The sequence below is a fragment of the Mobula birostris genome, chromosome 10, assembly GCF_030028105.1.
Source record: "Mobula birostris isolate sMobBir1 chromosome 10, sMobBir1.hap1, whole genome shotgun sequence".
NCBI classification, from domain to species: Eukaryota; Metazoa; Chordata; class Chondrichthyes; order Myliobatiformes; family Myliobatidae; genus Mobula; species Mobula birostris.
Genome location: NC_092379.1, coordinates 67,161,105 through 67,175,877, shown reverse-complemented (window position 1 = coordinate 67,175,877; position 14,773 = coordinate 67,161,105). Strand labels below are relative to the sequence as shown.

The window sequence follows — 14,773 nt, the reverse complement described above, 5'->3', positions numbered from 1 at the left end:
CTCTGTGGAACTCTGCTACCTGTCTGCTAGTCTTCCAACACTGTCTTCAACTAGAGAGCACTGGCAAATGATGACCAGAGGCTGCTGTTTCCTCCCCTGCTTCTTTAAAATGCCATGCCTAGATTTTACCCTGGCCTAGTAATTTAAACAGTTTGCAAGATAGAGGACTGAATATCTGTTTATTATACTTCACACCTTCCCCCCTTATCGTCAATGTCTACTACTTCTTCCATTCTTATGAAGAGTGAAGTATTGAGAATAGGCCAACCTGTTTGGAAGGATTGTTCTCTAGTCTCAGCATGGAAACAAGCCACTCAGCCCCTCATATTAATGCTACTCATCTGTATTTTCCAGCACCACCTGTTAAACAGAAAGAGGATTACACGGGAAATGGATCACCTTGGCATAAAGGTGATTTGTTTGCTGTGTAATCCTCTTCCCTTTTAACATATTTGGAAAGCAGGTTGGCATTTATTTTATTTTACCTATCTGCATTTCTTCTGCACACTTTTTGTACATCAATTTGATTCTTATGTTTCCTACCCGTATTCTAGTAAGTTTGTTGACTCTAAAGCAATTTTGGAGATTTTGATTATATAAAAAGAAAATAAAGTATGAAGTTTATCTTTGTTGCAAAAATCACAAGACTAGAAAATCTTTAAATGAAAATTTTGTGATTATAAGATTAAATTAAATTGCCACAAAATGAAGTTCTGTTGTTGAATCCTCTCACAATTGAGTGAATTACAAATCCTTGAGCATTCTGGAAGTTTAAACTGCAGATGCTCAAAATCTGAGACAAAACAAAAACACTAATAGGTGAGGCAGGAGAGAGAAGCAGAGCTAACATTTCAGGTCATTAGGTCTAAAATCTTTTGTCAGTTCTGAACAAGGATGTCCAACCCGAAATGTTAACGCCGTTTCTCTCTCTGTAAACCTGCAGTTTTTTTGTTTTTGACTCAATTGACTAGTAGTGTATTTCTATGCTGGGAAAGACACTCCAGAGGGCAACTAAAGGTTAAGCAATGTTTTTGTGGGACTGGAATCAATTGTCAGCCAAACCTGGTTAAATTGGCCAGTATCCAAGCGGAATAATTGACAATTCATGAAAATTTGACAGTTTTTTGATTGCTTTTTAAGCAATAATTTTTTGTCTCAGAATAGTTAAATATACAATAACTTCCACGTGCCCTGATTCTTCAATATTTACTGCACAGTAACAAGCTCTTTGTCCCAACTTGTCTAAACTGACCAAGGTTCCTTCTCTACCTAAGCGAGCAAACACGAGATTCTGCAGATACTGGAAATCTAAAGTAAAACATACAAGATGCCAGAGGAACTCAGCAGGTCAGGCAGCATCTATGGAAAGGACTTAGCAGTCGAAATAGACTATTTCTTTCCATGGATGCCACCGGACCTGCTGAGCTCCTCAAGCGTTTTGTATCTGTTACTCCCACCTAAGCTGGCCCCGTGTGCCTGTATTTGGTCCAAATCCCTCCAAACCTTTCCTATCCATATACCTGTCCTAAAGAATTCTAAATATTATGTTACCCACTTCTACCACTTCCTCTGCCAGCTTTTTCCATATACTTGCAATTCTCTGTGTGGGAAAACTTGCCCTCAAGTCTTCTCTCAATTTAAACTTGTACCCTCTGGTATAGGTTTACCCAGAGAAAAAGATGTGACCATTCACCTTTTCCAAGTCCTCAAGATTTCTCAGGTCACCCCTCCACCTGCTACACTGACAGGAAAAAAGCCTGAAATATAAAGTCTCTCCTTGTAACTCAATCCCTCCAGCCCCACTTGCATGCCTCCAGCCCCAATTACATGCCTATGAAATTGTTTGAACCCTTTGCAACTTGATGACATCCTTCGTATAGCCACGCAACTAGAATTGAACACTCTGTGTGTGGTGTCACCAACATCCAGAACAAGAAATCCCAACTGTGTACTCAGTGGCTTAACCAATGAAGGCATGCATGCCAAGTGCCTTCTTCACCCTATCTACCTATGTCTCCAATTTCAGGAAACAATGTACTTCTATCCTAAGGTTTCTCTTTTCTAAAATCATGCTTCAGGACCCTGCTATTTACTGTGAATTTCCTGCCCTGGTTTAACCACTAAATGCAACAGTTGGCACTTGTCTCAATCACACTCTGTCTACCATTCTTGGCCCACTTTCCCAGTAGATTCAAAACCTTGATCTAGACAGCCAGATGCTCCTGTTTTGTAATGTGGACATGATTCAAGACGTCACTGTTCTCTCGCCAGAGCATTCTAGCTTCCGTGACCTTCTCCACAGGAGAAATACTCATTTCAGACCTCACCCGTCTCCTGTGGCTCCACACATTGACAACATACTGATCCTTAAAGGAGTGTATTCTGTCCCTGGTAACCCTCTTATTCTGAATATACTTATGGAGCCTCTTCGGATTCTCCTTCACCTATCTACCAAAATTATCTTGCGTCTTCTTTTTGCCCTCATGCATTTCCTCTTAAGCTATAAAGCAATACATATTTGTTTCAGAATTTATCTTTTGGTGGTGAATTTTTGGGCTGCTGCATGTGGATATGAACTGGCACACTCTGGTGAGCTACTTCAGACCTCTCAATTACCATTTGAGTGACATAACGACTGTAGCCCTTGAACCACAGAAGAGTTAATGCCATGTATCCAGCTGGATAGATACAGGTGGTAACAATTGTTATAGGATGATTCACCATTCGGTTTTCAGTTTGAGCCCAGAAACATATTCAGATTTATTCATCATTGAAACATACAGTAAAATCCACCATTTCCATTAATATCTAAGGATATGCTGGGGACAGTCGCAAGTGCTGCCACACGTAACATGCCCAGTAGTGAAAAGAAGCTTTCCTAATATATGAATTTCATATTTACAATCGGCTTTTGGGATAAATATTTGGCTTAAGTTCTTCTCATGGTGGAGCAGCCTGTAGTAATTGAACAGCTGATCTGTTTCCCTGATGGCCAGTTATTAGACCATTTGGTTTAGTTTCCACATCTCTGCCTGCAGTTCCAAGCCCAGTATAAGGAAGTAATTAGCTCCAGATACTTCTCCAGTTGCCTCAAAGTCTAATTGAAAGGTTCTGCGGCGGGGTGACATGGTTTTGTTGCAATTGCCCACAGCAACACATTCCTTCCCATATGTGAAGAAACGGATTGTAGTCATGAACGAGCAGCAGGTCGAACTGAAGCCCATAGACGTGGCCATCGATGAGATGAAGGACAGAACGACAGAGCTTCAAAAACTGTGCAATTCAAATGGACTGGACATGATCCAACTACAGCTCAAGCTTCAAGGCTGTGTTTCCGTGCAAGTGAGTACTGACCCAGCTGACATTCTTGACCCTGCTAACTTGGTTCATGCTAATCATGTACTAATATATAACAAGCATCAAGAGATTGATGTTTTTGATGACCATGTATACTGTGTAGTTCTGGAACTTTCCCTCAGTTTCATTTACTGACACTTCTATTGCAGAAATGCCGACCATGAAGAATTTCTCCAACTCTCTTGGGTGGGATTTCTGTCTGACTCCTTTCATATTTTCTGGTTCCTTCCCATTTTTGAGCTAATTCTTCCTCTGAATATTGATTAGGTGGCTCCATAAACCTCGGAATCATCATAGCAACTCAGACCTAAGCTCTCTGGCCATTTTAACCCTTGCCAGCCCTCTGCAGCATAAGGCTAGCTTGTTTTCTCACATTCCTAGTTCTGGAAAAAGAACCTGAAATGTTAAGTGTTTCTCTCCCCCCAGACACTAGTCGACCTGCTAAGTGTTTACAGGGTTTTCTGCTGTTCAGATGGGGAGGTAGTAATTTTAAGGGTAGGAGTTTTAATGGATCGGAAGTAGTTTTTCTGCCTTCCTGATTTCTGGAAAGTAGTGGATCCTGATCAGATCTTGTTAGTGTATGTTCAATTTTCTTTTACTCCCCAGGAATGTCCTTAACCTTCACCTACACAGTCAGTCCCAAGGATTGTACTACTGAACTAATTTTCTTTCTCTCCAAGTTTGAGATCCCTGGCCTTTTTTTTCCTAATTGTACCAGCTGGCAACATTCAGCAAAATTTGTTGCAAGATAAAGCAGTATTATCTGCAGTTTTCCATCAGTGGAGACAATAATTAGTTGGCTGCATCCCTGCAGCCCTTCCTGTGTAGTCAGAAGGATGGAGTGACTGTGCAGGTTGATGTGGGAGTTGTCACCGTGACATTCTGCTGCTTAAGATGCAACTCTGTGGTCAGTGACAAGGCAGGCAGCAAGTGCAGTATCTTTGTGTTCTTTTCAGTTATCCATGAACTTGTCGAGACCTATGCAGCATGCAATCAAGTCTTTCAGTCCATCATGTTTCTCACTGACTATTAACCACTCACTTGCACTAATCCCATTTCATTCTCTCCGGGTTCCCATTGTTTTACCCCAGATTCTCCCTCACGCCTACACACTAGAGGAACTTACAGCAGGCGGTTAAGCTATGGATCCAAACAAAACAGAATCTGCAGATGCTGGAAATCCAAGCAACACAAACAAAATGCTGGAGGAACTCAGCAGGCCAGGCAGTATCTGTGGGGAGAAAAGTACAGTCGACATTTCGGGCTGAGACCCTTCGGCAGGACTGAAAAAAAAAAAGATGAGGAGTAGGTTTAGAAGGTGGGGAGGGGAGGAGGGGAGAGAAACTCATGGTGATGAGTGAAACTGGGAGGGGAGGGATGTGACCTACTGACCCATGTGTCTTTGGAACATGGGAGGAAACTAGAGTAGGTAGAGGAAATGCACACAGTTGCAGGGACAACATGCGCAGAACCCTACTCACTCTCATGCCACCCTAATTTGTTGGCACTTGAATAGAGTTAAATTGACCCTTCTGCCAGCTTATTCGCCTTTTGGGGACCAGGTTCATTAAACTGACCTCCAGTTGTTCCTTCCAGTGGGAGCTAAAGAATCTACAACTTCAGGAAGGTCAGGGAGTTCCCCTTGATGTGTAGATCCAACGTTTATAAAGCAGCCAAGCATTGAAAGTACAGGAGACACAAGAGACTGCAGCAGCAGAAATCTAGAGCAGAAAGCCGAGCTGCAGGGCTGGGCACCTTCGGTGGAGGGAAATGGACGGTCTGCATTTCTGGCTGAAACCCTACATCACATCTGAAAGAGTGGAGGGAAGATGGTCAAGATAAAAAGTTGGAGTAAGAGCTGGCAGGCAGTAGGTGGATCTGGGTGAGGAGTGGATGAGCAGGCGAGGGAGGGGATACTGACAGAAGACAGAAAGTGATAAATGTACGCAGCAAAGAGCTGATGGAATCCAGTAAGAAATCAGGATGCTGAGTGGAATAAAGTAAGGGAGGGATGGTGGGCAGGTGGCCACAGTGGGAGTGACAGGAACAGAGGAGACAATGGGAGAAGTTTGCGTGAGTAGGTGTGTGGGGGAAGATAAACCTGGAGATGAGGGTTGTGGGGGCTGGGGAGTGGGACAAGGGTCTGGAAAGAGGAGTGTTTTGGAAAGACGAGGAAAAATTAGAAGGATAGAGAAAAAGGACAAAGGGAGGAGTAGGTTATCTGAAATTCAAGAATATGTTTTTCATGTAAACTGTCTAGGTGGAATACCAGGGGCTGCTCTTGATGGTTTTTGAACATACAGGAGCAGGCTATTTGGTCCTTCAGACCTGCTACCCCATTCAATGTGGCCATCCTGATCACCCACCATCTCCTGATCTCTGGCATAACATCCCTGATATGACATCCACTTTCCCCCTGAATAGACTTATTGACACCTTTGTGTCGCCACCCCCAGGGTGAGGGCATTTCTTCTGATCTTTGCATTTCATATCCGGTGTCCTGAGTACTGATCACTGCATTCATTGGAAACATGTTTCCTGTGCCTAGTATGAAAATTCCTATTCCAACTCATACCATTCTTTGAAATTCCTCTCCCGAACACCAATGAATATATGCTCAGTGGTCACTGAGTGTGAGGTCTGGTCTTCTGCTGATAGCCCAAGGTTTGACATGGTGTGTGTTCAGTCAGGCTGTTCTGCACACCACTGTTCTAGTGCCTGGTTATTTGAGTTACTGTCACCTTCCGGGCAGTTTGAACCAGTCTGCCCATTCTCCTCTGACCTCTCTCATTAACAAGGCATTTTCAGCCACAGGACTGCCACTCATTGGTTGTTTTTGTTTCTCGCACCATTCTCTGTAAACTCTAGAGACTGCTGTGTGTGAAAATCCCAGCAGTTTCTGAGATACTCAGACCACCCCGTCTGGAACTAACAATCATTCCACTGTCAAATTCACTTAAGTCACACTTCTTCCCCACTCTGATGTTTGGTCTGAACAACAGCTGAAGCTCTTGACCATGTCTGGATGTTTTTATGGTTTGAGTTGCTACCACATGATCAGTTGGTTAGATATTTGCATTAATGAGCAGGTGTGCCCAATAAAGTGGCCACTGAGGGTAGTCTGAAGTGATATCATCTCTCCTCATCTGCCACTTCTGACATCTCTACAACACTGGAACAGGTTATTTGATTACTTGTTTTATCGCGTGTTTTGCCCAAGTGATTCTGAATGGAAATTACATATCAGTTGTTTGACCCGGGAGTGATTTGGGATATTGAGGGTCTGAAATGCACTAAATAAAGTCAAGGATCCCTTTCAACACCACATACACCAATGATATTCAAGTTCAAAAAATCAATTTGAATTGAATTGACTTTATTACTTACATCCTTCATGTACACGAGGAGTAAAAATGTTTACGCTACATCTCCGTCTAAATGTGCGATGTGTAATTTATAGTAATTTATATTAAATATTATGTACAACAGGATAGTCAATATAACATAGAAATACAGTTGCATCACCAAGAATTAAGCGGTCTGATGGCCTGGTGGAAGAAGCTATACCGGAGCCTGTTGGTCCTGGCTTTTATACTGTGGTACCGTTTCCCAGATGGTAGCAGCTGGAACAGTTTGTGGTTGGGGTGACTCGGGTCCCCATTGATCCTTTGGGCTCTTTTTACACACCTGTCTCTGTAAATGTCCTGAATAATGGGAAGTTCATATCTACAGAAGCACTGGGCTGTCCGCACCACTCTCTGCAGGGTCCTGCAATTGAGGGATATACGGCTCCCATACCAGGCAGTGATGCAGCCAGTCAAGATGCTCTTAATTGTGCCCCTATAGAAAGCTCTTAGAATATGGGTACCCACACCAAACTTCTTCAGCCACCTGAGGTGAAAAAGGCGCTGATGTGCCTTTTGCACCACACAGCCGGTATGTACAGACCACGTGAGATCCTCAGTGATGTTTATGCCGAGGATCTTAAAGCTGTTCGCCCTCTCACCCTCAGATCCATTGATGTCAATAGGGGTTAGCCCGTTTCCATTCCTCCTGTAATCCACAACCAGCTCCTTTGTTTTTGTGACATTGAGGGAGAGGTTGTTTTCTTGACACCACTGTGTCAAGGTGATGACTTCTTCTCTGTAGGCTGCCTCGTTATTATTTGAGATTAGGCCAATCAGTGTAGTGTCGTCAGCACATTTAATTAGCATATTGGAGCTGTGGGTGGCGACAAGCATGGGTATACAGAGAGTAAAGCAGGGGACTTAGTACACAGCCCTAATGGACACCTGTGTTGAGGGTCAAAGGGGCAGAGGTGAGGGAGCCCACTCTTACCACCTGCCAGCGATCTGACAGGAAGTCCAGGATCCAGCTACACAAGGCAGGGTGAAGGTCAAGGTCTCTGAATTTCTTGTCGAGCCTGGAGGGAATTATGGTGTTGAATGCTGAATTCTAAGAACAGTATTCTCACATACGCATTCTTCTTCTTCAGATGCATAGGGACAGTATGTAGAGCTGTGGCTATTGCGTCATCTGTCGACCGGTTGTGTTGGTAGGCGAATTATAGGGGGTCCAGTGCGGGTCGCAGATGTAGTCCTTGACCAGACTCTCACAGCATTTGAATATTATTGAGGTGAGAGCGACAGGATGCCAGTCGTTCAGACCTGTTACCTTGGTCTTTTTAGGTACCAAACAATGGTGGAAGTTTTGAAGCAGGGGGCACTCTACCATTACAAGAAAATGATAGGATGTACTGTATCTAATCCTACATACAACCCAGAGACCCAGCATTGCTATTAAAACTGGAATGACTTAACCTCCTGACCAGGCTTCAAAACATACAAAACCTTCCTTTATTTTTACTAAATCTAGTGAATATTTTTTTAGCCAGATATTCAATTTATAGCTGATGCTTGACCATACATAACCTAAACACTGTACTAATGAATATATTTGGCTCTATTTTAGGTAAATGCCGGTCCATTGGCCTATGCAAGAGCATTCTTGGATTGCAGCAAATCACTCAAGCTCCCAGCCAAGAAAGTGAAGCAATTGAAGGACATATTCCGGTTAGTGAAGGAAGAGGAAAATTTACAAAATTGAACGTGGACCTAGCACACAACATGCTGTTAATGTCTTTGATACAAAAAAATGGACTTCCTCTACTTTCCCCAAAGATCTTTACTAATTTCTCTTTTTAGCTTTATTTCCTTCACTGCCATTACCTCCCCCTCCACTCCTGCCCCACCCAGAAATCAGAAAAAGCTTAGAAATACTCAGTGGGTCAGACAGCCTCCATGGAGATTTTTTTTTTGAAGTTTTAATGTTTCATATTAAAGACCTTCAATCCACCTGTTATCCAAAATTTACAAATCTCCATCTACTGCTAACTTGATGATAATCACCCTGGGAACAATAACATCATCAGAGGTTACTCCTCCCTGTGTTATGAACTGTACATAAAGAAATCAGATGCTTCATGCCTTATCGATCTCAAATACTAGTGCCTGCACCGTAGATGATTACGGCATCTCATTAAGTGTTAATCAGTAACAATTACTGGAATATAAGTTGTGTGTTTTGCTAAATTGCATCATAAAATGCAGAGCCAGCAGGTTGAGGATTATATTAATAATGACAACTCATGTTTCTGCATAAGTTTAATGTGACTTTGTATTTCCTTTTAACATAGAAGGAGGCCATTTGGCCCATTGCAAATATGCTAGCTCTTGGATCCCATTCCGCAAGAACCCATTCTCTCACCTACTACCTACCATTAGTAATCTTAAATGGGCAACTAACCCATGAACCAGCTTAACTTTAGGATGTCGGAGGCAACAGGAACACCCAGAAGAAACCCACATGGTTACGAAGGGAACGTACAAACTCCACACAGACAGCGCCAGAGATCACAATCAAACCTAGGTCTGTAAAGCACTAACTGCTGCAGGAGACCTGGTGAGAGGAGCAATGGGTGACATTGCTTTGTAAACAATGGCTTCAATACTGGGACCAGTGTCATCTTTCTTTGACAGAGTCATTGACAGGACAATAGTAAATTCTCTTCGAATCATCTGATAACTAAGTTATTGAAACTTAATCTATTATTGTTGCATTTCAAAGTTCAAAGTAAATTTATTATCAAAGTACATATATGTCACCATATACAATCCTGGGATTTAGATTAGATTATGAGGACACTCAGTCCTCGCTTATTGTCATTTAGAAATGCATGCATGCATTAAGAAATGATACAATGTTCCTCTGGAGTGATATCACAAAAAAAACAGGACAAACCAGAGACTAACACTGACAAGACCACATAATTATAACATACAGCAGTGCAAAACAATACCATAATTTGATAAAGAGCAGACCATGGGAACGGTAAAAAAAAAGTCTCAAAGTTCCAATCAACTCCCGATAGCCCCGATAGCAGGCAGCAGAAGGGAGAAACTCCCTCTGCCATAAACCTCCAGGCACCAACAACTGTCGATGCATTGGAAGCACCCGACCACAGCCAACACTGAGTCCGTCCGAAAACTTCGAGCCTCCGACCAGTCCTTCGACACCGAGCACCATCTCTGCCGAGTGCTTCAACTCTGTCCCGGCCGCCGAGCAACAAGCAAAGCCGAGGATTTGGGGCCTTCCCCTCCGGAAATTCTGGATCATACAGTAACAGCGGCAGCGAAAAAGGCATTTCAGAAGTTTCTCCAGATGTTCCTCCGTTCTCTCACGTCTGTCTCCATCGAATCAGGATTGTGCACGGCACCCTACTTGACAGATTTATCTTCTTGCCGGCCAACTCAATGTATAATAATTACCGTAAATGTGCAAAAGACAAGAAGAATGCGCAAATGCAAAAAGAAAGAAATATAATAATAAATAAATAAGCAATACATATTGAGAACACAAGATGAAAAGTCATTGAAAGTGAGCCCGTTGGTTGTGGGAGCATTCAGTGATGGGGTAAGTGAAGTTGACTGAAGTTATCCCCTTTGGTTCAAGAGCCTGGTGGTTAAGGGGTAATAACTATTCCAGAAACTGGTGGTTTGTCCTAATAGCAGAGCAACAATAGCTGATGATCTGGCTGCTGAGGGTCCTTGATGATGGATGCTGCTTTCATCTGACAACACTCCATAAAGATATGCTTAATGATGGGGAGTGCTTTACTTGTGATGGACAGGGCTGGATCTACTACCTTTTGTAGGATTTTACATTCAATGTTATTGGTGTCTCCATACCAGGCTGTGATGCAGCCAGTCAATATACTCTCTAATTTACATTAAAAGAAGTTTGTCAAAGTTTTAGATGTCATGTAGAATCTTTACAAAATCCTAAGCAAGTAGAGACACTGCAGAGCTTTCTTCGTAATGGCACTTACGTGCTGGGCCCAGGACAGATCTTCTGAAATTATAACACTGAGGAATTTAAAGTCACTGACTCTATCCAACTGATCCTCTGATGAGGACTGGTTCATGGACCTCTGGTTTCCTCCTCCTGAAGTCAATAATCAGCTCCTTGACCTTGCTGACATTGAACAAGAGGTTGTTGTTGTGGCACCACTCAGCCAGATTATCAATCTCCCTCTCTGTGCTGACTCATCACCACCTTTGATTCAGCCTAGGACAGTGCTGTCATCAGCAAACTTGAATATGGTATTGGAGCTGTGCTTAGCCATAGTCATAAGTGCAAAGTGAGTAGAGCAGGGGGCTAAGCACACAGTTCTGTGGTGCACCTGTGCTGATGGAGATTGTGGGGTAGATGTTGCCAATCCATACTGACTGGGGTCTGTAAGTGAGGAAATCGAAGATCCAATTGCACTGGGAGCTATTGAGGCCAAGGTCCTAAAGCTTATTGATTCGTTTTGAAAGGATGGTGGTATTGAATGCTGAGCTGTAGTCGATAAAGTGCATCCCGATGTATGCATCTTTGCTGTCCAGATTTGAGTGAAGAACCAGTGAGACAGCATCTGCTGTGGACCCATTGTGCCAGTAGGCAAATTGGAGCAGATCCAAGTCACTTCTCAGCCAATAGTTCATGTTTTTCATCACCAATCTCTCAAAACATTTCACCAATGTGGATGTAGGTGTTACTGGATGATAATTACTGAGGCAGGTTACTACATTCTTTTTGGCACCAGTATAAGTGAAGGCTGCTTAAAGCAGATGGGCACCTCAGGCTGCCAAAGCGAGAGGTTGAAGTGAACATACCAGCCAGTTGGTCAGCACAGGTCTTCTTTAGTACTTGGTCAGGTACCTAGTCTGGGCCAGATGCTTTTCGTGGGTTCACCCTCCTGAAGGCTGCTCGCACATTGGCCTCAGAGTCTGAAATCACAGGGTTATTGAGGGAGTGGGGCTGTGGGAGTTTGTGGTGGTTCCTCCATGTTTTGATGGTCAAAGCGAGCATAGAGGCATTGAGCTCATCTGGAAGTGAAGCTCTGTTGTCACCTGTGTCGTGTGATTTTACTTTGTAAGAGATCATAGTATTAAAGCCTTGCCACAACTGTTGAGCATCCTTCATTGATTCAAACTTAGTCCGGAATTCTCACTTCGCCCATGAGTTGGCTTTCCGGAGATCGTACCTGGATCTCATCAGACTTGAACGCCTCTGATCTGGCCCTCAGCAGATTGCAGATCTCATGGTTTATCCAAGGATTCCGGTTGGGGAAGATTCTAAATGATTTTGTGGGAACACACTCGTCTACAACTGATTTAGTAAAGTCTGTGACAACCGTGGTGTATTCAATTAGATCCATAGAGAAGTCCTTGAACATGGCACGGTCTACTGACTCAAAGCAATCCCATAGCCACTTCTTCGCACTTCCCATGGGTAATGGTGAAGAGAATTGCCCAAAGCAGATGTAAAGGAGATTTATTTATTGAAGTCATATCACATAGATAACCCCTAAAGCAGGGTTCACAACCTGAGGTTCATGGATCCCTTAGTTAATGGCATAAACAAGGTTGGGAACCCCTGCCCTGGAGCTTCTCTTCTATCTTCCTGAATTGTGCAGTAAGTGATTAAACATTCATGTGAAGCACAGGTTATTAACCATTCAATGGACATGATCAACTGGAGCTTCATAAGTTAAAGTCAAGTTTATTGTTGTATGCACATGTATTTGTTTGCACAAGTGCAATGAAAAACTTATTTGCAGCAGCATCTCAGGCACAGCATTCACATGAAAAACAGAAGATATACACAATTTTTATCAGGAAGAACACAATTAGAACAAAAAGAAGTCAGTGCTAGTACAAAGTGGTTGTTGTGGTGCTAAACTGTCATGATTAAGGCTGTACTGGTACATTTAAGAACTGAATAGTCTTAAACCTGCTGGTGTTTTATTGCAATTGTTACTGGGGCATCAAGTTAACTCAGTAGTGTCTAAACCTAAAACAGAAATGTTTCCTTTGCCTGCAGGGAATTTGTTACAGTCTGCAGCCTTGCCCTGGATTTAAATGAGCGGCTGATTAAGGAGGATCAGCTGGAGTACCATGAAGGGTTAAAGGCCAATTTTAAAGACATGGTGAAGGAATTATCAGAAATCACCCACGAACAGGTGAGTAACACAGAATGGTTGACAACAGGCGATGTGAGCCAATAAATCAAATTCCTTTTGGAAGTTTTATACTAACCATAAAGGCCATGTTAATGATTAAATTTTCTTTTAAGTCATTTATTTGTACAGTCTTATGCAGGCTAGTCTGAGCGGGCGGTTCTATCGAGCTACAAATTCTGCATTGGTTCTTGCTCACGGAAAGAACTGTTTTGTCCCTCTGGACCTGAAGGGCTGTTGCAGTCAGAGCACCCACATCTCTCACCCTTATGCCCCTCACCTCGCCTATTTTTTTTTCCCTCTATGTCCCAGTTGGATTCAGACTTGTACACAGTACTTTTCGCTCAGTGCTCGTTCGGCAATCAGCGTGGGTGTCAACACCAGAAGTGTCCAAATAGGTTTAGTTCTCAACTCCTTCTACCTCGTTAGTGCATTAGCCCTGCCTTGCAGATCCAGGGACCAAATTTCAGTCCTGAGCAGGGATGCTGTCTGTGGGGAGTTTTTGTGGGTTTCAGTTTTCTCCAACATCCCAAAGATATGCCAGCCAGTTAGTTCGCCATGAAAAATTACCTCTTGCTGTAAGGTGAGTGGGAAAGGGATCAAAGGGATGTAGATAGGCATCTGCGAGAGAGCAGGTTGCAAGTAGACAGAGAAATAAGGGGAGGGGAGATTCTTGATTGGAAAGGGAATGAGGGATATGGGGAGAAGGCAGGAGAGGATAATTGGATCAGCCATGATGAAATGGTAGAGCAAGCTCAATGGAGCAAATGGCTTAATTCTGCTCCTCTGTCTAATGGTCTAATGGGTGTGGAATTGTTGGGATTATTCTCCTGGGAGCTGGCATAGATACAAGGAGTTGAAAATCATAGAATCATGATTATTCAGCCCAACTCATCAATGTGTGCCTGAGCTATTAGTACTTTCCTGCGTTTGGCCCATATTCATCTAAATCTTTCCTATCTGTGTACTATACAGATGCTTCTATAAATGCTGTAATTGTACCTGCTATACCACTCATTTTGCCAGCTCATTCCATATCTTCACTACCCTTTGTGTGGAAAAACCTTGCCCCTCTACATTTTTCCCCTCACACTTTAAATTTGTGTTTTTGTTTTAGTTTTAGACACCCCTACACTGTGAAAAGAACTGTGACCATCCAATTATATAAGCTGCTCATGATTTCTAAACCTCAGTAAGGTCACCCCTCAGCCTCCTTTGCTCCAGGGAGAAAAGCCCAGCCAATGCCGTCTCTTTTTATAACTTAAGCTTACAGTCCTTAGTGAACCTTTTATGCTCCCTTCCTAGTTTAATGACATACTTCTTGTAGTATCGTGACTGGAACTGCACAGAATATCCCAGGTGAGCAGTGATGGGCATCAACCTCTGTATCTAACTGGATCCCATGTGATCTAACTGTTCAACCTTGTCAAAGTCATTGCTGAAGTACAAGTAGACAAGCTCGACTGCCCTGACTTTGTAAGTCCTCTTGGCCACTTCTTTAAAAAAACACACACTCTAATTTCTTAGACATAATTTTCTACTCTCAAGTCCATTCTGTCTATTCTTAACTGGTCTAACTGCAGGTTGATTCTGTCTCTCAGAATGTCTTGTACCGCCTTTCCCACCACTACCACCAGCAATTTTCACATGGCTTTCACATTACTGATGATAGGCTCTCAGCTTGTTATTCCTTTGCTTGTCTTTGCAGCCCTTCTTAAATAAAGGCACAATATTAGTCACACACATAAAATGCTAGAGGAACGCAGCCTGATGAAGGGTCTAGGCCCGAAACGTTGACTGTTTATTCTTTTCCATGGATGCTGCCTGGCCTGCTGAGATCCCCAGCATTTTGTG

The 14,773-nt window shown here is 42.9% G+C and overlaps 1 protein-coding gene across 2 annotated transcripts in view; it reads left to right on the top strand.

Annotated features, from left to right (window-relative positions):
* dock11 (dedicator of cytokinesis 11) overlaps positions 1 to 14,773 on the top strand; it is a 325,211-nt gene that overhangs the window by 297,159 nt on the left and 13,279 nt on the right. For both annotated transcript variants that reach the window (XM_072270403.1, XM_072270404.1), the window contains exons 50-52: positions 3,152 to 3,342; positions 8,329 to 8,429; positions 12,784 to 12,922. In XM_072270403.1, the coding sequence (XP_072126504.1) occupies positions 3,152 to 3,342; positions 8,329 to 8,429; positions 12,784 to 12,922 (431 nt within the window). The remainder of the gene's footprint in view (positions 1 to 3,151; positions 3,343 to 8,328; positions 8,430 to 12,783; positions 12,923 to 14,773) is intronic.